Here is a 24441-nt window from a genome sequence, read left to right as displayed (position 1 = left end):
GCGCGCAAAGGTCAGTCCTGTGTTTATAGCAAAAACGCATCGGCACAGCCTTACTCCACTCTGCGGCAGTCTCTTCAGTCGTTTCTGAATAAAAATGAGCGTGGAAAAAGCCCGATGATGGCAAAGCTCTCGGTGCATGATAATCTCCATTGGTCGGTCCGACTGACTGCGACGAGTAATGCAATTACGCCGAGGCAGAGTTAACGCAATTGTCGATGTCTCTCTGCACATCGTTGGCTACTCGTTTCCGCGACGCTGGTTTTACGCCGCTTCAAGGGGGAGAGGAATGCGCAATAACTTTTCCTGTACTGGAGACATCTCTACGCGTTACCTCAAGAGCGAGAAATAAAGGCCAATCGGAAACTCGAATTTCCTCTCGACCAGAACTCAATTCGCCTGTCCCGACGACTCATCGGATGAAAGAGAGCCGGTTTTCTCGCCCACGCCTCTTTCGTCACACTTCCGCCCTACAAGTAAAGCGAGAGAAACTCGCCTACGCGTACTACACGATCGAATTTGTGTGCAAGCGTACCTGCCCACACTGAGGTTCGTAAAGGAAAAAAGAGAAACGCCGAGATGATGAGTTTATGCGTAAGCAGATACGACGTGGGCATAGTATATCGGGAAAGTCGAGCTATTACAAACGCGATACTTTTGAATTTCGTTGTAGTCTCGTTTTCCACGGAAAATTCGCTGCACGCGGGCCTTTCACATTTTAAATACTTAACGACCCACGAGGTCATTGAGAGCCCAGTGCTTCGTTTACCGTCTGCTGCGTGGAGTGTGCGTATGTAAATTTTTTGCCATCCAGCGGTTTTTTATAGGAGCTGATGCGGCAGTCGCGAAAGCAATTCGGAGACGCTTCCTTGTTTTGTGTGCGAACCGCTTCACTTTCACCGATTTGGTTTTAACGCGGGCTCTTCGGGTTTTATGTACTTCCTTGTTTTTCGGGCCCGTGTTTGACGCTGAAACCGTTTTGTTTGCTCTGCGACATGTATACTCCGCTTCTAGTCGACATTGTTGAATCTAACAAACGTTTTTTCTCTTGTGCGACAATCGAAATGAGAAAATGTAATAATGCGCGATATCGTGAAGCTCAATGACGCGTAACCGAGAAATGGGTACACCTCGAATTGTCGTACCGTTACGGCTTTGCGTTCATTAACATTAACCTCGTTTTACGCGCAGCAGACGCACACACATAGTCTCGCAGTCGAGGTGCCGATTAAGAAATCTCTATAAATTTAGCGCTTTCGAGCGATAAAACTGGAAGAGGCTGCAATGCTTCTCCTAGCTTTTGAGGAGAGCCAATTAGAGCTGGACGTAATCTGCTCGAAGATTTTATTTATCGGCGCGTATATTGTATCTAAAATATTTACATCCGGTGTTCGCATACTCGTGACTGTAAAATTTTAACACATACTATTTCATTCCTACTTTAAGTCTCGGAAAATTGTATTTCCTCGAAGACCCGCACAGAAGCAGCTCAGATACTCGGTAGCCATAACAATAGAATCCCACATTCCAAACTACATAACAACATCTCCGCGTACGAAATTCCGCAATCCACCATAACACCCCAATTACACAACGACTCGAGACAAAGAGCCTCCGCGGCTCTCTCGCGACATCACACACACGCGCGCATACCATAATAAGCCAAAAGGAGCGAGCCACGCGTAACGATCCTTTTTTCCGTCGCGAGCGACGAAGAAGTAAAAAGCAGCAGCGCACCGCAAAGAACAAGAGACTATGTAGACGCACTCGTCCGCGCGCCCCAGACGTCGGTGCAATCAGGCTGCATATACGGAGAGGCACGTGACGTTAATGCGGCGCGCATAAAGTCGCCGGCGTAAATATAGACCCCCTCCGGACGAGAATAAGATCCGGCGCGCGGGCGACTGCTTTTCGAGAGACCCGACGACGCTGTTTATTCGTGTGGCGTTTTTTTTTTTTTCGAAAGTGCAGGCTGTGCTTACATTTTTCTTCAGCTCTTCATCCCGTACATTTTTCCGGGTAATGAAATTAGTGTCGCGAGATTTCCATATTCGAGTCTGCGGCAAATAAACGAGTTCTTCCCGCGCGACAGCCCTTATACTTCCTCTCGCGTGTGCGGTAGCAGCCACACCTCGAGGAGCTACTGCCATTACGCAGGCGAGAGCTTGCGCGAAAACGAGAAGCAGCGGAGATGGAAAGGAAGAAAGCGACGACGAGAGGGATCCCGAGAAAGAGGAAAGGAAGGGAAAGAGGGAGATTAAGGAGAGCTAACTAAAGCGTGATTTCACGCTTCCGGTACGGTACGCAGTCGTCGTCGCGGATGCGCTCGCTCCAGCGGAGTTCCGGCGCAGCTGCCGGAGTTTATGTATACCTACTGCTTGCTTGTACTCGGCGATTGCCCTCCCTCTGGGCTCTCGATGTGTATTGGGGTACTTGCTCATTGGGAGATTTCATTGTTTTTATTTTTCTCAAACTCAAGCCCGCAGCAGCGGAGCTCTACTCTCGCGTCAGCAGGCGGTAGCATCCACGAAGGCTGCCCATTGTGAGCGCGTTATAAGCGGGCGACAGTATCTCTTTCTCTCTCGGGTTAAATGCCTATCACGCTCGTCGGATCTCCGCGCGCGTCCTTCCAAGCTGCTCTCTCGTGTGTATGTATTATACGTAACACGCACACACATGCAGGCGAAGTGTAGGAGGAATCGTGAAAGGAGCGCGCGCGAGATGAAAAAGCCGCGGCATGCGGGTAAAAAGGGAAAATAAAGCGGCGAGACGATGGCCTTTGAGGTGACTGGCTGCTGCTGCTGCTGCTGCTCCGGCACAGCGGTTTTAATTGCGCTCGACCGATGTCCGGCTCTGAGGTATGGACTGGAGCCTTGTGAGAGGATATAGTCTATGGAATAATCGTGGTTTATTGTTAGTTAAAATTTCTAGCAGTTATGGCATATCACCAAAGTTGGTAAATTTGCCGGTGCTCTAACGGCTCAGCCGACCCATTTTTAAACTCCGCGCTGCATTATTTAGTGCGCCGCCACACATCCTCGGCCAAGTCGTTTTCAATTATAACTGCGCGTAATCCGCCACCGAATTTCTACATGCTATATGCTCACGTTCAATCCAGGCCGTTTCCCAGATAATTTTCACGTCAAGCTTTTTGCGAGCCGTCTCGTGAATCAGCGCGTAAGCGTATAGATATAACACATCTAACAGCCTCGATCGCGATTAGTTCCTCAAATATTTGCGCGTCGAATATATATGTTTGGCGATTAGGAGAGACACACGGCGGTAGCCCGTTAATCATCGCTATGGTTAAAAAACAGATCGCACTCGAGAGAGACGATAAGGAGCCTCTTAACGATACGCGCGCGCACGTGTGGTCTATTTCCGGAATGCTTTGCTCTCGAGACTTTTCTCCGTTTGCTTATTTATCGCGGTACAGCCGTCCTATACTCGATTTATTTCACTTTCTTTTATCGAATTTGAGGTGAATCCGACGAACGCGTGAGCGATGACGGTGAGCGAATGCGTTATCAATATTCTCGCGTGAATCATTCGTCGAGCGGCGCTGCGATGAGTCGCGATATTTATATGCTTTGGAAGAAAGTCTTCCGAGCTATTTCCATGTGCAGCAGATGCATACAATGCGTAGTGGCAGGAAAGGAAAAAGTGTGCCAAACTAATAATTTTTCGCTCAGCGACAGCTTTGACACGCTTTTCTTTTTAATTGTCAGTTACACGCTGCGGCGCTGCGCGCGGCGTTGTCTCTAATTTGTTATTACGTTATTTAAGACGTAGACCGACGTCTATTAAACTAATTTTAAACCATTTTCAAATGCAAAGACCGAATCACATCGAGCATCGACACGCCCTGCTGTATAGCAGCACACAAACCAATAATAGCCCTTTTCGTTGAGAACCTCTGGGGCGAAGGTGCAGCGAACCGCGGGCGGCATTGTGCATCGCGAAGCAGTTTCGCTCGCTCCAACGATTCCGCGCTCTCGCGGCAGCCACGAGCCGTCTATGTACACGTCGTTGTTTGGTCGCGCGACGCCTGGAAACGCTTTCCCAAAGTCGATTGAGTCGGGGGCGCGTGAAACCAGCTGCGCTGCCACGGGGACCGGTAATTAAAGCCGATTTTATTATGGCTGGTCTTTTTGTGTGGATTGAGATATTTCGTGGGGAGCGGAGGTGGGCTTGGTTCGCTCGATTGTTTCGCGATCGTTCTGATGGGCGGAGAATGGGAAATGGATTTTCTTGGCATTTAATGGGGGATCGATTGGTAGCGATTTTCGTAACTGCAACTAATTGATCCCATGGTTGAGTGAGGAGTAGAGTTAGATGTTAGAGATAACGTATTGTGTAGCGTTAGATGCGCCTCGACCTCGCCTCGGTTCGACAGTTCATTGTTGCTAGCTCGTTAATCGACGCGAAGGATATAGGGGCCGATAACGATGGCTTATCTGGATCAAGTGCAGAAACGTTTCACCGATTGGTTTCAAGTTTTTTTTTTGTTTGCACCCAGGAGACTTTAAGAGGCTTGTGTGCGAAATTTCGCATGAATAGAAAGTAACGCTAAAAAATAGCAGGAATTATTTAATTATATAAAATAATATGAAAGTGTATCACCGCAGAGCTCTCCAGTGATAGCAGAATTATTTTTACAACAACCCGCCGCCGCATCGATTACCGCGATAAAACGGGAGATAAATAGCTCGATAAACGTTGTATTATATTTAAGCGATAAGCGAACCCGTTTTAAAAGTCCATTACACGTATGCAACGAATGAATTAAAAAAAAATTTATTATTTCCTACGTGCGCAAAGCAGCCAAGGAATTAATTCCCACAATAAAAGCACAGTACATCGCGTGCTGTTAGATAACGCGCGGCGTGCAGTAACTCAAGTCAATTTCACTAAACCGAGCGTTAATACGCCCGAACAGCGCATCATCATCATTTGCTAAATTAATAAGCCGTAATCGTGCCATCGGCGCATACGAATGAAGCTCTCGCAGCTATAGCGCGAACTCGTGGAATCGAGAACACAGAGCAGCTGTCGAGACGTAATCCTCGAGTTATATACTACTTATACGTGCATATGGTTTTCTTCGTTCCCAGCACGAAAGAAATGACACGATCGCGAGAGTCTCTATTGTTCCGCCGCCGAGGAATTCTGGACATCCTATTTCCCGCGAGAACGAGAGCCAAGGATCTCGACGACGACGTCGTAGGGCGCTTTTTCCTTTCAAAAATGAATGCCTAGTTGACGCATTGTTTTCAATAATTCCCGGCTTTTGCATTTCGACTAATAGTATAATTATGTCATTATATCGTTATCGTTCGCGTAACGTTGCTGCGAAATTCACGGAAAAGGAAACTTTGAAATTTATTTATCAGATTATTTTATCTGCACAGAAAAATCTCTTTCATTCGTCTCAGGCACTGACATATCGCCTCGTGGGGGCTGCATTTCCATTTACAAAATCGCGAACCGGTAAGCGGATTACCAATGACCATCGCGCGGCGTCGCCCGCGTACGCTATGAGTCATATCGAGAGCAAGACCGGCGTAACAGGTTCATTGAACTAGTTTCCCGACGAGGGAAACCCACCAAGTCTCTCGACACACACGCGCCGCTAACTTCCGTACGTAAACGTATTCTTTTGGTATACTTTATTAGCTGTTAAGAACAGCTGCTCCTTATACCACAGAATCGTTAGACTCGTACATTCAGTTATATAATATCAGTTGCAATCAGCATTTTAGTTCAACAGCATGGGAGGCTCGAGCAGGCCTTGGGAGGCTGTTTTGGAATGGATGGCACAGGGCTATATAAGCATCTCGCGCGCAGATATTGATGAAGGAAACGGGAAAGTGGTCGTGCGCCACCTATCGTCGCTAGACAGTGTCTAACTCTGCACACGCTGCTCGAACGAATTCGACGCTTGACAAAAACAGTAAATCGAGAGTCGGCGTTGCAGCGTACAGGAAAAAAATAGACAGCATCGCGTGTAAGAGCCGTCCGGAAATCAGGAAATAAGAGAGAAGAAAAAAACAGAAGAGCAGATGCTCGCTCGCCGCTCGTCGCCCATTCATTTTCCGAAGCGCGCGTAGAATAGAAACTAAGCCGACGAGAAGGTATTAGTGTATACCGATACGCACGCACACAAGCGCATTTGAAACACGCACACGGCGAGCACAAAAAACCGGAATATACCTATACCGGATAGCGATGGCCGCATCAGCGAGTGTACACTGCGTCAGAAGAAAGGTATACGTAAATATATAAAGCGTGCGGTAATAATTATCTCACTGTGTATACCTATATACTTTCTATTTGTCAAGAATTTTTCTCCTTACAATCACTGCACGTTTGTACAAACTCGAGAGAATATTTTCACGTACACTCGTCTAAAAGTCCTACACAACAATAGCACACGAAATCGGTTGAGTCGATCGCTTGTAGTGGCAGCAGCAACTCGAATGATAAAGACTATATACCGCCAGGGGTGAGATTTGTTCTCGCTATATGTATAGCAGTCTGCACCTGCGATTCTCGCAACTCGAGGATATAATGATAACCGTATTATTAGAGCAGAGCCTCTACATACACATGTGAAACCTTTCCCACGGCGATTCCGACTCTTGCCGATCAAGCTGTTCGAGACGGATGGATTTCTTTTTTGCAATCTCGATTTGTTTGGAACGGCGCGCTGGTATTTTCAATGCGTCATGGGAAATGTTGAACCGGTTGGTGGGTATACGTGAACTCTTTCAGTGAGTTTTGATAATGGAGCCTTTAAACGTTTTGCTTAGCAATAATTAGTAACGAGAAAGTACACACTTATAGAGAAATCTCAGATCCAAAGACGAATTTTTTCGCGTCTTATGCTGAATCTGCCGATTACGCGTGTAACGCCGGGTCATTTCAAGCGGAGCCTCTAATTTTCGATCCCGTTATCGCGCAGCGGTTTTTCCGAGCGTGGAGATAAGTCAGTCGAAGAAGGAAGAAAAAAGAAGTAAGTACTTCTGCGATACACAGCCGTCGCAGCGAAAACAAAGCCAGAAACTTGCGTAATCTCGCTTGAACCGTTGCTGCGTTACTTCGTAACCATTGCACTTCGGGGTTATTACACCTGCGGAGGGGAAGAGAAGACTTTGAAAAAGAAGCATTTTCGCGAATCGGAAATCGAAAGCATAATAAAATAACGAGAGAAGCCTAAAGATTTCGCGAGTCGGGAGCAACGCTCTTTCCTAATATACATCGTGTATACTAGAGAAGCTCAGTCTCAGAAGTAGCTGCGCGCGACGTCTCGAGCGTGTTATACTTACTTCCCCTCGGATGTACACAGACACTCGAGGGCCGCAGACTGCATGCATGCAGTGTCTAGAGCACGCCTCTTTGATCTATTTGCAACGCTCCGGAAAATCCGCGCAGTGTACAATTTTTCGTGCGCGATGCACGGCTTGACACACATCCGCGATTCTCGGTAGACACGAGAGAGCGAGAACAAAAATGCCGAGATGCGCAATGCCCGGATCTCGTAGTGTGGTTGTTGGTTTTGCGAGTGACGAAGTCGATGGTCGAGATGAGGCTTGGATATTCTTCCAAGTTTTTTGCAGATAGAGCAAAAGGTGAGTCATTGTGAGCGTAACTATCAGGACCTGCTTTTTTTGTGGATCGGTATGATAAAAGTGAAGATTTTAACTGCTCTCGTGAGTAACAGCTCGATTGGAAAATGTAAGCGCCGTGTTAATAAGCCGGCGCTTACACTGCGGCAAACAAGAGATAAAAGATAAAGCCTGCGGCATTGAATCGATCCCGCGTTGTGCGTTTTGAAAATTTAGATCGAATTTCGGTGAGATTTTATATTGCTCGTTGATTAAACGAAATGAAGAGATCAAAGAAACATGTGGACATTTCGTTTATCAATTTCTTGGCAATAGCAGATCGATACTTTGGAAATAGAAATGATGTCAGCGACCCACTTTATTCTATTTTCTCTTATTTATACGAATAAAGATTGCAGCAAAATTAAAATTCATGAGAAACGAGGTAAGCAGGTACAATCGTAATTCTATTTTGTTGAAGCGCAAAATTAAAAATAGAAACACAGTTTACTCGCGTTCATTGTTTGTCGAACGAATAATGCCTACCGAGTAATGGACAATGGCACTGTAATAGTTGGCTATAACTAAACCGTTAACATTTCCGACGTTCGAATTGTTCGAAAACACGTCCGCATACTGACAACATAACAATAATGCCGTACACTTACCACTCGTTCAACTTGCACGAAAACCCGTAATAAATTATTTCAAACGCTCGCTATCAAGACGCATCCCACACCATAAAACGCTGCTCCTCGCGATTTCCCTCTCGCCCACGTGAAATTTCGCGCGCGGAATTACCATTCAAACTTGCACGCAAATCCTTGCCCTTGGGAAAACCATCGTACAACATCGACTTTCTCGCCGCCTACCTTTGAGGTTATGAACGGCAGAGCGCCGGCCCACATACAGAGACACGGCCAACGACACACACACCTGCTCGTGGCAACGCGCGCGACTGGCGCCAGAATAATAAATAAAAACAGATCAATCGCCGGCCGGAGGCAAGAAAAGAGGGACTTACCATGTTGACGGCCTTGCAGGTGCAACGACTGCGAGCTTTTCTGCTACGAGAGTTGTACTGCTGCAATGCAGGGGAAGATCACGACGAGTTTTCCCACACTGTGCACACTGTGTTGATGGTTGCTTTTCTGGCCGCCGATGGATACACTGCGAATGAGAGGTATTTCTTTTTATTTCGTACGTACACTGCATGCCTATAGGTAACGATCGTTCACTTCGGAGCACTGGTGGAAATTGGTTCGAGGGAACACGAGATGCGCGTGTAAGTATAATTTGTCGATTCGTTACAAAAGCACTGCTACACTTGGAAGTGACTCGCGACGTGACCTACGCTCGGGGAATGATTCATGATTCAGGTAAAAACGCGGCGACAGTTACCGGACACCTCACGCTACGTTCGAAAATCATTTCGAAATGTGCTTCTTTTCGAATAACCGTTACGACGCGAATTCGCGAAATCCCCGCGCCTCCAACCAATCTCCAGGATTCCGAGTAACCGAACACAAACAAAAACATAGAGCCCGCGCCACAGCAATTGCGCGCTATATATCTCATCGATCAGCTGCAGCAACCCTGTGTAGATACACATACGCACACAAAACACCACTTTACCTCTTGCGCGAACTGTCACTTCACTGTACGAGATACGGCAACGTACCGACAAGAAGACTCCGCGAAGCGTGATTCCCGTGAGTGTCGAAACGATCGACGCGAGATATGAATGGAGAGCCGTGTTGTAAGTAAGTATACGTGTACCTAATGTTTTTACGCGGAAAAGCCTCTCGGGCGGCGCGATCGTCTCAACCGGCCGAGAGTCCGAGGGACACTGACACGCGCGCGGCGCTTACGCTCTGACTCGCAGGCAGCCGGCAGCTGCTCGACTCGCGCGCGCATGAGCATAGGAGAGGTGGGATGGGACGTGCGTGTGCGAGTGTGCATATCTATAGCTATACTCGCGCGTGTGTAACTCGTACGCAGCGTTTGTTTTACTTCGCGGGTGTTCCGAAATGTTCGCACTCGACTGGGTATAAGAGAGGTATGGTTTTGTTTGCTTCGAACTGTGAGGGTATGTGCGATTTAAATCGTGTAAAAACAGCCGCACGAAGTACAAAGCGTTGAATGGAGTAAGTATCCCCTTTGAAAAAAGCGGAAAAACGATTCTCCAAATTTGGAGTCTCGCTAGCCAGCAAAAGTGACTCATCCCGCACTGGACACATAATACTTTATAAAACTCACCGCAGCAACACGCGCGAGACATCTCGTGCGCGCCTCGACTCCCCACGGGATGATAACACAATAAACCTCGCGGATGACGAAGAGCCGCTTCATCTCCGATGAAGTGGCTCTTTGTCTTCATCCAATACACGACCATTCGAATTCGTGTCCGGAACGTTATTTCCGCGGATTTTTCGCGAAGTCGTAGAAAATCGTAAATAATGTCACTACGAGGGGCAGTGTACTTACCGATAGAGGGAGAGTACGTAGTGCTGTTTTTTGCCCTCGATCGCGTCCCCTTTGATCTTCGCCGCGTTGATTCGATCAGTGAAGCCGCCGCTCATGTCGAGATGCGGCTCTTCGAGGGGATGTCTAAGCAGCTTATTTGCTTTAAGTTTTTATTATAATTACTGTCTCCAAATTGATTTATCTTATAAGAACATTTTGGCAAACTGGCGTCGATGAAAGTTTTCCACGGCATTGCATATCTTCAAAATTCGAGCTACTAATCAGACGATCGTAATATTGCTCGAGATAACGCGCGTTTATCGATCACTGCAATCTTTTACATCTCCTCGAGCGCTCGTAAATAAAAAAAAGTTCAAAACGATAAGTAGAACGCTTTTCAGATGTCGAAACAAAAATGATTGCTCGTTACACGCGTTTTTTTTTTTAAAAATGTACTTTTAAGCCATGCGTTGCTACAACAGCTTCGAGGTCGTAGAGCCCACAACTCGCGCGCGTTTCTTGAAAACTCACTATTGGAAAGTGTGTCTATACACCTTAGTTAACGTAAACGCTGGACGTGACTGATGTGGTTCCTATGCACACGACATCGGAAAAAGGCCATATTATCTAGTTATCGAAAATAAAAGAATTGTCGAACGTATCCGCAAAAAAATCGATAACGTACTGATATGTGATCTCGGATATATTCTGTCGAGTGAGTAATCCGCTGCATATCCGCGATATCGCTCGCTCTTTCCGTCTCTGCAGACGTACGTATATATGTGCACTTATAGCGCGCGATGACCAACAGACAAGATCACCGCTCGCGGACCTTCTCTTTTTCTTTTCCTCTCGGCGCGTATGCGGTGTGTGCGAATGTGACGCATCCTGCATACCATGTGCGCACGGAACGTTTGCTTTTGCTGATATTCCGCGCTGCCGTTTCGTAATCGAAGTATATCATCTGTATATACGATATTCGTCACGATTTAGAATGAGATTTTGAATGTACAAATATTAAAAGAAGTTTAGTGTCATAATATCAAACATTTATATTTATCACGTGTATCTTATTCGATAAGTAAATAATTCACTTTTTCCTTTCTGCGACTCCATAGTTCGAAAATCACACTGCAAAGCAAAGAGTGAATTTTCAATCTATCTGAACTTTTTTATGCATACAATAAACTCACTTAATAGCATAGAGACAATTTTTATACTTTTAAATTTCGCGCGTTTTGTCCGTAATGAAATAAGCGCGCGAAACCGATGAAACGGAATTCGGAACAACATTTGTGGCGCGAAAAATATATACATATATATGTGTAGATACGTTCTTTTCAGGTTTTGTTGTTTGCGATTTTCGGCACATCAACGTTAAAAAACAAGCATGAAAGGATGAATGAATATATAAACTATTCGTCACTTGGATGTAGTAGAGTTCAAATAGTTGCTTACTGATGCTATTAGAAAAAGGTGGCGTGTATATAAGTATACGAACCGGTGTAAATCAATGGATAGGCATACAAGATACTTGCTGTGTTTTTCTCGACGTAATTTGTACGAATTTAGAAAATTATTTCATATCGTAACATTCGTATTCATTATCATTAGTGTTTACTTCGTAAGCAAAAATTGCTAACTGTCAATTTGTTATGATACCTAATCCAAATCGTATGGATCGAAAATTTGTGCAACATAACCTAATCACTCTTCATTCATTTAATTATAGTCATAGAATTTTAGTGATCATCATCAAATATTCGTTATAATCACACTTTTCATTTTGACATCGTCACAAATTTGACGATAATGTTTTACTTCATGAATTATAAGTTTGCACTGTTTTGGTTTATTTGTTTAAGTTTTCTCATCAAATGATAAAGTTAATGCAAAATTGGTCACTCTGCTTAAATGTGTCAATACACGTGAAAAAAAAGCTAGTTGTCAATTTGACAAAAAAATTTTCAAACACAGCAGCAAAGCTTAATTGTCAAAAACAACCTATCATGAAGGTTTTAAATGTTGCTGAGAAAAATGATGCTGCCAAGAACATCGCTGGATATCTGTCAAGAGGCACTTCTCGTCGGGTTAGTTATACATTTTAAAGCTTGTCTTACTTTTTGCTGTAGGTATGTAGCATTGTATAGAACGTGTCATTCTTTTTTGCAGAAAGAAGGCTTATCACCCTACAATAAAATATATGAATTTCAATCCCGATTATGGAATAAAGATTGTCAGATGATCATGACTTCTGTCTCAGGACACCTGTTGAACTATGAATTCACTGGGGCTTATCGTAAATGGTACGGCTGTCCACCGCTTAGTCTTTTTGAAGCTCCAGTTGTAAAGCAGTGCCAACAAGATAATTATGAAAAAATAAAGAAGACAATAGAGAGAGAAGTACGATCATGTAGTGCCTTAATTATCTGGACTGATTGTGATAGAGAAGGAGAAAATATAGGATTTGAAATAATACAGGTTTGTCAAGCTGTAAAACCTAATATTCGAGTGTACAGGTAAGATCACTTATTTTAATTCAGCTTAAATCAAATACAAGTGAAATAATAATGCAAGGTGTACAATTTTTTGCAGGGCAAAGTTTTCTGAAATCACTCAGATATCTATTGACAGAGCTCTTCAATCATTAGAAGAGCCAAATAAAGCTATAAGCGATGCAGTTGATGTAAGGAGTGAATTAGATTTAAGGATAGGTAGTAATGCTATAATTTACCTAACATTTATCTTTTATAACATTTTTACATAATTTGTGTTTTCTTGATCATAGGTGCCGCATTTACAAGATTTCAAACTATGAGGTTGCAAAAAGCTTTCCCTAGAAATTTGGCAGACATGCTCATAAGTTATGGACCATGTCAATTTCCAACACTTGGTTTTGTTGTTGAAAGGTTTTTAGCCATTGAAAGGTTTGAACCAGAGCCTTATTGGAAACTTAAAGTAACACATTTACAAAACGAATTAAACGTCGAATTTAGGTAAATTGTCAAAACGTGTAATTTATATATTTAATCATAAATTTACAACAAAAAAAATATGTTTTCATAAATGTAATTTATATAGGTGGGCTCGTAATCGATTGTTTGAGAAATTGCCCTGTGAAGTTTTCCTAGACATTTGCCAAGAAAATCCACAGGCGACAGTTGAGAAAGTTACTGCGAAGCCAAAAAGTAAATGGAGACCACTGCCATTAGACACCATAGTAAATTTCTTTCAAAATTATATTCTGTTAAAATGAATTGTAGATATTTACATGAGAATAAACATAAACTTGCGTTATGACAGGAATTAGAAAAACAAGGCTCGCGAAAACTCCGACTCAGTGCAAAAGAGACGATGCAGATCGCGGAGAAACTATACACTGGAGGTTTCATCAGCTACCCACGTACGGAAACCAATATCTTTCCAAAAGAGATGAACTTGTCGACGTTGGTACAACAACAAACAGCCAATGGCGACTGGGGCGGATTTGCCCAGCGCGTTCTTGACGAGGGTATCACACCGAGGCAGGGCAAAAAGAGCGATCAGGCTCATCCTCCAATTCATCCAACCAAATTTACCGACACCCTTAGAGGTATTATCATAAAACCTTTTAATATTTCAAATCTGATTTCGCCACTGCTACAATCAGGATTTACGCATTTTCAGGAAACGAAGCGCGAGTGTACGAGTACGTGGTGCGTCACTTTCTGGCTTGCTTGTCGAAAAACGCCGAAGGTCACGAGACAATTGTGGAGATCGATATAGCCGGGGAAAAATTCGTAGCGACAGGCTTGCAGATTCTTGCCAAAAACTACCTCGAAGTCTTCATTTATGAGAAATGGAACGCTAAAGAGATTCATATCTACGAGCGAGGACAGACCTTTATGCCCACGTCAATCGAGATGCTCGAAGAAACGACCTCACCACCAAATTTACTGACCGAGGCAGATCTTATCGCCCTAATGGACAAACATGGTATCGGCACTGATGCTACTCACGCTGAACACATCGAAACGATTAAGTCTCGGCAGTACGTAGGTCTGCGGGATAACAAATACTTGATTCCTGGAAAGTTGGGCATTGGTCTTGTTATGGGATATGATAGGATGGGCTTCCAGATGTCCAAACCGCATCTCAGAGCTGAGCTTGAGAACGATTTGAAATTGTAAGTGATATTGTCGTTAAAAATCCATTAATTCGTTTTCAATCAATGATCACTCTATTTTTTTCAGAATTTGCGATGGAGTAAAGACACCCGACGAAGTACGTCAGTCGATGATAAACAAATATAGGGAAGTCTTTCGTGAAGCACTTGTCAAAGCAAACATGATTGATGCTGCTCTCGCACAATATTTAGACGAACAGCCAGAAGCAATCGAGCAGGCCGACATAGCTGTACCAGTAGAGGACGTACCAATCCTACGCTGTCCCAAGTGCAATTCCAACATGGTTGTCAAGACGAAGCGTCAGGGCAACGGCAAGTACATCGGTTGCATGGGTTATCCCACCTGCAATAACGTTATCTGGCTGCCCGAGTCAGTCGAGGAGGTAGAAATTCTGGACGAGGGCTGCAATCAGGCAAGTTATATTTTACAATGTTATTTGAATCTTACGAAATCATTCTGTCACTCTAAGGACAAGTATCATGAATTACGTTATTGTGCTTCCAGTGTCCGGATAATATATTGAAAAAGATAAAGGTACGATTGACACGTAACATCTTCCCGCAATTCGGTACCTCTTATACGGCTTGCATAGGTGGTTGCGACGATATGTTCAACAACCTTATGGGCATACGCGCAAGCTGCGTACGCCGAGGGGCAGAGAACAACGACACCGGCTATGAAAGTAATACGTCTTCGCGTTCCAACTCCTCGTCATCCAATACAAATAGGCCTCAACAACGCACAACCACTACAAGACCAGCTCAGCAGACTACGACCACCGCAAGACCTGCTCAGCAGAATGCGAACCATGATCGAAATCAGCGGGGCGGCAATAATTGGAGCAATGATTACTCTGAATCGTCTTGGAGCAGTGGGGTCGGAAGCAGCTCGACGGGTAACCAAAATCGTCCGACAAATTCCTGGAACAACCAGAATAGCAACTGGAGTGCACAAAACCAATCGTCACATAATAATAGCGCTAGTACGAACTTCAATTTGGGTAATGAAAATGAGGGAGAAATAATGTGCAACTGTCACCAAGTGGCCAAGCAGCTGACAGTGAGGAAAGAAGGCCCGAATCAAGGTACGCATATACTTGTATCTACAGATTCTATATGTAATATTTTACATATATTTCTCATTCTATCAGGCAGGACGTTCTATAAATGTTCAAAACCAGCTGGCTCTGACTGCAACTTCTTTTTATGGGGCTCTGAGGCAGAGAACGGTGGAGGTGCTGTCACCGCAGCACAACGTTCCGCTCCAGCAAACAATAGTTGGAATCAGAATCAGAACTTCCAAAACAATAGACAGAATCCTCCGAACGGTAGACAAAATAATCGGAATGCGTTTAACGCGTCTGGTAACTGGGATGATGGAGGTGATTGGAACAATGATAACCAGCAGATCATGTGTAACTGCGGAAATCCAGCTAAAAAGTAAGCCAATAAATGAAAGCAATGTAATAAAGAAATATTTGTAGTAAGTTGCAAGATTTTTATTATTCTTTTTATTTATAGACTGACAGTGTCCAAGGAGGGTCCAAACAAAGGCCGAGAATTCTACAGCTGTCCACAGGGTGTCAAAAGTGATTGTAATTTCTTCCAATGGGCTGATGCTGTAGACGGAGGTGGTGGAGGCAGCGGGGGTGGTTACGGAGGAGGCGGCGGCGGAGGTGGTTACGGAGGTGGTGGCGGAGGTGGCGGTTATAGCAGAGGAAACCAAAACGACTGGGGTGGACCGCCTAGTCGCGGTCGCGGAGGAAAAACACGAGGAGCTGGAGCCGGTCCTTCTGCTCCAAAAAGGCCCCGAGGAGCAGCCGCTGGTGGCGGTACAAAGAGGAAATGTGGAGTTTGCGGAGTTGAGGGTATTGTTTGACTTTACTAAATAATTTTTATTTGTTATAATATTATAAGCTTTTGTAATTTCGTTTTAATGTTTTGTTATTTTTTTACAGGTCATACTAAAAGAACGTGCCCTCAAAATTCCATGAACTAAAACTATCAATCATTACAATTTTTCTATCATTATCATATGCGTATATTGAAAAGAGATGACGTGAATTTTATCCTAGTGCTGTTGATCACATTTTCCTAGTGGGTCTTAGTTTTGAAGAATTTTCAAACTTTTATAAGAATAAGTTAATTATTTATTGAAAATATGTAAATACAACACAAGCAAAAGCAATCCAGCTTTGAGTCTTGCAATAATCAAATAATTGTGATACAAAATGGGTAACGTACACATCACTAAGGATAATATTGTACATATTTTTAAAATTACTTCAAATCCAACGAAATAATCACATTCTTGAAGTTTAACTATTTTAATGGAGTCAGGTCGCGACTCTTTTACCAGTGTGAAGCTTACTCCGCAAGCTTTCAAGTTCATCTTTGTGCAAAGTAGCCTCTGCAGTTGTCTGCGTAAGCTGAAAAGTATAATTAGCTAAATTAAATTGTAAATTATTAATTTAATATAGGATAGTTTTTATACGAAAACAAAGTGCAACTTGTATTTCATAAAGTGCATTTGTCAATTTATCTGTGAAATGTTAATACCATATCTAGTAAAAGTTCAAATTTTATTTTTAACAGGTTGTTTTCTTCCTCCAACTTCTTCACTTCTTTCTTTAACTTTTCATTTTCTTTGAATGTTCCACCAACTTTGCCAGATTCTGAAAAAATACTCAATGTTAATGTTTGAAAACTTTTCAATGACATAGATTAAAAATGAAATTTTTACCTGGTACCCATAATCCTCCGTCAAACACTGCTTGCTGATCACCCAAGCATATTCGAATCTCTCCGATGTTGGGTCCAAGCTCTTTTTCAATTCTCTTAGGACTCAAATCTTTACTTGATAATGACACTGAAGCTTTTCTTGTGGGTGTTTTCTTTGGAGAGAATGAAGTTTTGTTCAACCAATGTGGCATTTTAATCATTTTCAATGATTCTTTGCTTTACTATGCTACTATAGTAATAAAAATTGAATATTTACATGTAGACAAAGTATGTTGACCAAACAAAAAAAAACGTTATCTTCGACACTTCGATACATACCCGCGAGAAATTACGTATATCCAATTCACTGAAAGCTAGTGAAGCACCAACTCATCCCTGTAGCCACAATGAAAAACTATGGCAAACTGCAGCGACGAACAAAAAGTCCACCGCACAACAACAGTCGCTCCACTATACCTCCCTCGAACATCATCAGCTGCTGCATTTGTTTTGTTTACAAATTTCGAGTTGGCTGGTAACCGCATGCTTCGCGTTATATGTGTAAACCTACCCCCTCCCCTGCCCTTCACCAAGTGTACCTATAGTATATCTATATATATATATATACATGTAATACACTTGCGGCCGTTTTTCACGGATGGCGCCAGCGTCGAAACAAGGTGTTTTTTACACAGCAACTAGCAAGAGAGCGACTTTTTTTACCAACGAGCAGCAGTTCCGTGGGCGGCTGTAGACAGAGACGGTCGACGTCGACAACAGTTCGAGGAGACGAGCAACTCTCCGCTTCGGTGACTTCTGCTGTCCTGGCGTTGTCTCGACGGGCTCGTTTACCCGATGATGCTTCGCTTGTGTCATCTGCGCGCGTAGTATAGGAATAGATACAACTGCTGTAGCTCCATTGTACGAGGGGTCACGCGTCTTGGAGCAGGACTCCTGTGTGTGACAGTAGTGCAGAGAGGAGAGAGAGAGAGAGACTTGTGTCGTTGTCTCTTGATTTTTATTGTTTTGCGTGTGCTGTGCTGCTACGTCGTCGCAATCGAGAGAAGACTTCGCTGAACTTCGAGGTTATTTTTAGTAGAATCTCTCTCGCTCTCTTTGTATAAAGTCTCTCCTCTGTGGGGATGTGATTGTTCCCCAGACAGAAGCGTTTTCCCTTTGTTTGGCATCTCGGGAGAGAGAGAGAGAGAGAGAGAGAGAGAGAGACTCACAATAGATTCCGTGGCATGTACACACGTGCACACTGAGTCAAAAACCTGTTCTTCCAACAAAGAAGACTATGCAGATTGCCTGATCATTAAGGTAATTCAATCAATCAGTGAACTGTGCACTCATTGTACTTTTAATCTTGATGCTTATACTTTTCAGTATATACCTATATAGCCTTTTGAAAAACACTTGAAACCTCTGAGTATCAACCTTATTACAGATTATATCTTTAACAGTATCCAAGTAATGGTGGTTTACAGTAAAAATTCAAAAATTAATCGCCTTTTGTTTATATGTTGATATGATCTTCTTATTACTTAAGTTATAATGGCTGATATTCTGAATAAATTTGTCTGTGTGAAAATTAATAATCGCTAACTTTCATGTTGATAGGATGGTAAAATTATAAATAATTCTGTAAAGTAGAACTCTAAGATTCTTACATCAATCTATAAGCAGAAGTATTAAGCATGGCTTTTATACTACAAATTTTTCAGCTATAACTGTTTTACATAATAATTATGATATTGTGTATATATATATATATAAAGTAGTTAGCCAATACATTGAAATTGTATCTTGCTTAAGAATTTATTTGCAAACATTATCTTGACTAATGAGTACTTATTTTAGATCACTCATGTAAAATACAATTCATTTTGTTGGGCCTTTATTTAAACTGAGCAATATTAGAATAATTAGAAAATTTGTGTCTGCTCATTAGGTGCTCTGGAACAGTAGATAGTGAGCTGAGACTCCTTATTTGCTGTACAAGTATTTCTATGATGTTTTCGTCAGGTCTCGGCTGTAAGTTGTCGTTTCCTAGCTGCCTTGGTTATCCTCAAGATAGTGAAGAGTTGATCCCCAGAATGGCACGAGAGCCAATCACGCTGAATGTATATGATATGGTAAGAAAAGAAATGATGGAATTTTGTGTGAATTGTGTAATAATTCAATAATTAATTTCTTGCAGTACTGGATTAATGAGTACACAACTCCAATGGGCTTGGGAGTATTTCATTCAGGAGTTGAAATATATGGAACTGGTAAGTTTTTATTTTTAAATATATCATGTAGGGGTTAGATCTTAAATGATATGTATGAGTCACCTATGGCTGTATTCAATTGATGAATCATGTTTTTCTTGAAACATCAATATTTAGTAATTTAGCCTGTTCAGCAGAAACAGTAGTTTTTCACATGCATTCATCATCTAATGTTCAATAGCTAAATAATTAATAAAAAATAATTTTTTTTTTTAATCTAAAAATTTTCTATGATTTAGAGTATGCATATGGAGGCCATTCTCTTCCAATGACTGGCATTTTCGAAATTCAACCCAAAACAGCTGAAGAATTAGGAGAGCAATTTAGATTTAGGTATGCGACTTTGTACAATACTCAATATGTAATGTTGCATTTATAAAACATTAAAATACCCTTAAATACTTCATATTTCTAGGCAATCTGTTCACATTGGCTATACAGACTTCACTGAAGAAGATGTTTCTCGAATAATCGCTGAACTAGGCAAAGACTTCAGAGGAGATCGTTATCATCTAATGAATAAAAACTGCAACCACTTTAGCAGCCAATTCACTCAGGTACATCAATGTAGTTCGCTACTCTTAAAATGATAAAACTGTTTGGTTCTTAAAAATTTTATTCATTCATCTCTTTTTCTACCTACTTTTAGATACTCTGTGATCAGGAGATCCCGGGCTGGGTAAATCGATTAGCTTACTTTAGTTCCTGCGTGCCGTTTCTCCAGCGTTGCCTGCCCAAGGAGTGGCTGACCCCGGTCGCCCTCAGGCATTCGCTTAGCCACGTCAGCCATAACGGCAGTACGCCGCCCTCAGATTCCTCCTTGTAACATACGCAGCAAGCCCACCGGCCCTACCGGCGCCGTGGGCAGTATCACGACGTCGACGACGATGACGACTACGAGGATGAAGAAAGCGCTACCGCCTCGTGCAGTCGAAGTCACACTTTTTAAGGCTTGTCTTCGTTAGGTGGGCTTGAATTTAAGTTCGTGCAAAAAACTTTTATGATAACCAGGGGAGTTAGACGTGTCGACGTGTGGATTCTTCCGACATTTTGTAGATGTACGTTTGTATAAATGATGGTGATATACTGTTACGATAAATCCATGGTTTTAAGAGGATTGTATCTTATTGCTGGCTTTGACTGCAACCACAGTGAAAGATCGTTATTGAAGTGATCCTGCAATGCTCAATTTTAAAGTGGAAATTCTTGCTTGAAAGTGTACGGAATGATAGTGACGGTATCTTATTATCATCAATATAAACGACAGAAAAGAAAAATTGTCAGTAAATAGTATCTTCTTATAATAATACAAATAATAAAGAAACGCGCGTGCGACAGTTGTGAGACGTGACCGAAGAGTTTAATCATGCGGAGAAGTGGCAGTAAGTTACGACCAACTGTTTGGACTTGAGATTTAAAATCAGAATATAAATTTCAGAAGGCAAAGATACGATACGATATGAAATTGCGTATATTAAGATGTTTAGAATCGAGTACAAAAAATCTTTATTCTTACAGAATTATTAACAAAGAATAAGATATGTATATCTGGAAATTGCAACCTAATGTATTAAGTTAGAACTGAATCATAATCCCTCCAAGGTTGATACATTACATTTTTATCTTTTTGAGCAACAAAAATAAATATATTTTTATAGCCAAAATTTGTATGCGTACATAAATTTTATCTTTCTTTGAAACAAACAAAATAATAATTGAACATAACCAGATATTATTTCTGCTTAGCTTATTTTTAGGAACAATGATCTCAGTAAATTAAAATGATTCATTGAGTTTAGACAAGAATAACTTACTGCCATTTCGTTTTGTAATTATAAATAAATAAAGCCTAGAATTTGTGAAGGCGTGTCGGTAAATAATTGCAAGGTAAATTAAACTGAGAGAATTGCCTTCCTTGTAACATTACTCTTATACATTTAGACAGTGATAAAAGTAATTATTACAAATATACATAAAAATATAAATATAGCGGATAATTTGTTGGGAAATGCAATTTGATACTGTAATAACACGGAGAGAAAGTGAAGAAGATATGCAAGAGCAAACCTTAAGAGGAGACTGAAAATAAAACACAATTTGAGTAACGATCGACGTTTACGAGCAAAATTTTGAAGGTATCATCATCTAAATTATCAAATACAATAAAAAGTTAATTGTATTAATTTTTCGCGTTTTTGCCTCACTTAAAATTTAGTGCATTGTTCTTTTTTTATTTCCGGTTATAAAATTGTTCATTTTAAAAATTATTTTTTAAATTAAAAGTTTGAAAATAATTGATGATCATGACTATTATTACGTAAATTGCACAAGAAGTGCAAAATTAGTTTTTACTGATTTACGGTTTATTAAGAGTGGATTGTTTTTATGAGGTGATTTAAAAGAAGGAGCCAGAAAAAAATACTTGACCACTGATTCCGAATAGCATTCAGTACATGTATTGTATTTAAAAGTTGCTAGGAAGATAAGTAATTTAAATCTGAACTTCTACGTTTTTAACCTAGAAAAACTTGTATAATATTAAACTATTTTAATACGTTGATTCATATAATTCCGTAAATGTAAAATAGTATATAAATTTTAATTAGTACGTATTTGGCTAATAATAATATTTCAATAATATTTAAAAGCTACTTCTTTCAAGTGTTTGCAGTCACATAAAGTAAACATTTTTTACTATTAGGAAATCGTTAATTAAACTTATAATTTGTTTTAGCTTATTAAATAGACAAATTTTTACTGCTATCGATATTAAAATTATATCTTACTTCTATAGTAATAAAATTCTAAATCAGAATTTTGTCGTATAACGTTGGGAATTTAAAAACATATAGTATGTGCTCAAGTATTTGTACTTGCGTTAGTGGTCGCATAAATTACTTCTTTGCTTAGCTCTGGATGTAAATAATTATTGATTCTCCGTGGCAAAATAATAATATATAACAATAAATACAGATTAAGAAGACAAAAATACGACAAATATCACGAGACGTACGGAAGGAAATTTAATTATGACAGCATAAAAATACACACGCACGTAGTCGTTACATGTTTTGGATATCGATTAAAGTACTTAGGGAAAGTTTCTGTGATGACTGCCCGAAAGATTATCAATTACTTTGCTGATGCCTTCTTGTTATAAAAAAAAATCTTTCAGCTTTGCGAACATTTTGAAAGATTCGAACTTTGTAGCTTTCCTTTAGCTGGATCTGTTGAAAAGCGGATGAAAAATACAAAGTAGAACTTATCGCAATGAGAATCCATTAATTGAAATTATTGTATATGAAACAAAAGAACCTATCACATATTTACTGATCACTATGTCGTGATCGCAGCCAATTTGGATCTAAAAAGCGCCAGCATTAATTATGTACAACCATTATTGCATACAAACCACATACCGCCGTGCGAATCCGCGATACCTGCATTTATATTTGATTTTAGTAGGATAAAAGATATGAAGAAGTTGAATAAATTCAACGTAGGTAGAACAATTTTTTACGTATATTATATAAATATATATTAGTTACGTATACCGCGTGTCACGTCTCTGAATATGTAGTTCATTACCAAAGTTATAATTCAAAATTATTAAAAAAAAAAAGAATAAACAAACGTGTATTGGCGGTCCCACGGGGCAGGCACGATGTTATAATTGTTATAATATGAGGAAAGCGTCATATAACTTAGGTAATTAATATGAAAATTTTTAAAAGAGTTCACATGGCACTTCTCAGCTGGAAACAGTTTTAATCGACGAAGGCTTTTTCTAAGTACGCCGATTGCTGATTGTTTTATTACACGCATATCAAGTTCGAAGATTAATGCAGCGTTTTTCAATATTATAGTGCTACAGTTCGATAATTGTACTTACGTTGTCGGGTCCGTTACGCTTTTAATGAGAATATTTATGAAAGCTTACATACTGTCAAGGCCTAAGAATTTTCATTTTGAAAGGTTTTAAATCGTTCTGTTCGCATAATATCGTACCTTTTGATATACATATACATGTAGAAACCGTGCTTAGAAATCGCCGACGTTGTCATACTTAGAGCTGCAATTGAAATCTTTTAACAATCGACAGAGGTTTACATATGTAATATTTTAGTGCCAATCTTAAAGCGTTTGTAGTTTTGTTTGACAAATTATTCTCGGGATATATCATATCGAATGCTCCGCTACTTTTATATTTTGTCTTATATACTATTATTATTATTTTTTTTAATACCAACTCTTCATTTGCGAAGCATTATTTGCAATCTCGCTTGCGTTGTGGTTTTTCCGAGAATCCATTTCCAAGTTTGCATGTGTGTGTGTGTATATATATATACATATATATATATATATATATATATATATATATATATACATATACATAATATACACATACATACATACTTATACGTTCAACAAAAATCTTTGTTTTTTTCAGAGCACATATAAACGTCGATATTGTCACTTGACTTGTCGTACGAAGTACAATTGCTACACTTGTACAGTTTATTCTTATGTCTACGACGCAATAATGTTATTGTTCGCTATTCGCAAATGTTAAAATTGTGTTAACGAGACGTAGAATCAAATTTATTGCAAGTAGATATGGTAAATGTAAAATCAATAATTATAGATTTCTGTTGAAGTGTGTATTATACGTATAGTCTCGAATTTTTTGGTATGCTTAACATTAAATATCTTTAGTTTAGAGTGTTTTTTTCGTCAAAAAGTAGAGCCGAATTTTAAACATATATTGTCAAATTTTTTAAATCTCGTTGCTAAAAATCACACGAAAATAATTTTGTATTTACTTTAATATAAATAAATAAACTTATATTCAATAATAAACTTTTAAGTCCTTAGAAATCAAGTTAATGTTTTACGTAAATGTTAGTCCTCTGCCTGATTAATATGTTTATGCTCAGTATTATAAGTAGAAAAATGGAAAAATACTTACGTTGGCTCTCCGATGAATTGAATTATTTACATGAACTTCCGTTTTTATGTTACGCGCACAAAAATTAATGTATTGACCGAATTCAGTAACTGATCAAGTATTATATAAATATTTATGTGAAAATTTATGTTTTCTTATACAATATGTGCATGTATTTGCATCCAATGAGTGATGATGAAATAAAATATAAGGCATGAGTTTTTTATCGAAAGAGATTGTGTTATTATTGAATACTCCTTCAAC

At 40.5% G+C, this 24441-nt stretch overlaps 4 protein-coding genes across 8 annotated transcripts in view; 2 read left to right on the top strand and 2 right to left on the bottom strand.

Moving 5' to 3' along the window:
- The window catches only part of LOC100122007 (unconventional myosin-Ie), a 56744-nt gene extending 47277 nt beyond the window's left edge, over window positions 1–9467 (bottom strand). The window contains exons 1-2 of one of the 3 annotated variants that reach the window (XM_008205675.4): window positions 9240–9467; window positions 8629–8774 (exon numbers count right to left, since the gene is read on the bottom strand). In XM_008205675.4, the coding sequence (XP_008203897.1) occupies window positions 8629–8631 (3 nt within the window). In that variant the 5' untranslated portion in view covers window positions 8632–8774; window positions 9240–9467. The remainder of the gene's footprint in view (window positions 1–8628; window positions 8775–9239) is intronic. The other 2 variants (XM_016983858.3, XM_016983859.2) reach the window with 2 other exon arrangements.
- Window positions 9468–11399: 1932 nt separating this feature from the next.
- On the top strand, window positions 11400–16827 carry LOC100121991 (DNA topoisomerase 3-alpha). Its single transcript, XM_001605542.5, has 13 exons — window positions 11400–11630; window positions 11936–12160; window positions 12243–12589; window positions 12666–12784; window positions 12859–13066; window positions 13152–13290; window positions 13374–13662; window positions 13737–14235; window positions 14303–14648; window positions 14741–15320; window positions 15387–15675; window positions 15757–16103; window positions 16194–16827. The coding sequence occupies exons 2-13, from the start codon at window positions 11948–11950 to the stop codon at window positions 16232–16234; spliced, it is 3417 nt and encodes a 1138-aa protein (XP_001605592.2). The 5' UTR covers window positions 11400–11630; window positions 11936–11947; the 3' UTR covers window positions 16235–16827.
- On the bottom strand, window positions 16267–18038 carry LOC100121974 (protein chibby homolog 1). Of its 2 annotated transcripts, none has more exons than XM_001605526.5 (4): window positions 17296–18038; window positions 16979–17206; window positions 16795–16910; window positions 16267–16664 (listed from the first exon to the last, which is right to left on the bottom strand). In XM_001605526.5, the coding sequence occupies exons 2-4, from the start codon at window positions 17175–17177 to the stop codon at window positions 16572–16574; spliced, it is 408 nt and encodes a 135-aa protein (XP_001605576.2). In that variant the 5' UTR covers window positions 17178–17206; window positions 17296–18038; the 3' UTR covers window positions 16267–16571. The 2 variants fall into 2 exon arrangements, with proteins under 2 accessions (XP_001605576.2, XP_016839287.1); XM_016983798.3 differs by having other exon boundaries at window positions 16979–17203; window positions 17296–17892.
- LOC100121955 (deubiquitinase DESI2) lies at window positions 17604–24409 on the top strand. Of its 2 annotated transcripts, none has more exons than XM_016983797.3 (6): window positions 17604–18276; window positions 18982–19091; window positions 19157–19229; window positions 19469–19562; window positions 19645–19786; window positions 19879–24409. In XM_016983797.3, the coding sequence occupies exons 2-6, from the start codon at window positions 19053–19055 to the stop codon at window positions 20053–20055; spliced, it is 525 nt and encodes a 174-aa protein (XP_016839286.1). In that variant the 5' UTR covers window positions 17604–18276; window positions 18982–19052; the 3' UTR covers window positions 20056–24409. The 2 variants fall into 2 exon arrangements, with proteins under 2 accessions (XP_016839286.1, XP_001605559.2); XM_001605509.6 differs by having other exon boundaries at window positions 17678–18276; window positions 18908–19091.
- Window positions 24410–24441: the final 32 nt, after the last annotated feature.

The sequence above is a fragment of the Nasonia vitripennis genome, chromosome 3 (assembly GCF_009193385.2).
Source record: "Nasonia vitripennis strain AsymCx chromosome 3, Nvit_psr_1.1, whole genome shotgun sequence".
NCBI classification, from domain to species: domain Eukaryota; kingdom Metazoa; phylum Arthropoda; class Insecta; order Hymenoptera; family Pteromalidae; genus Nasonia; species Nasonia vitripennis.
This window is presented reverse-complemented; position numbering and strand designations above follow the sequence as displayed.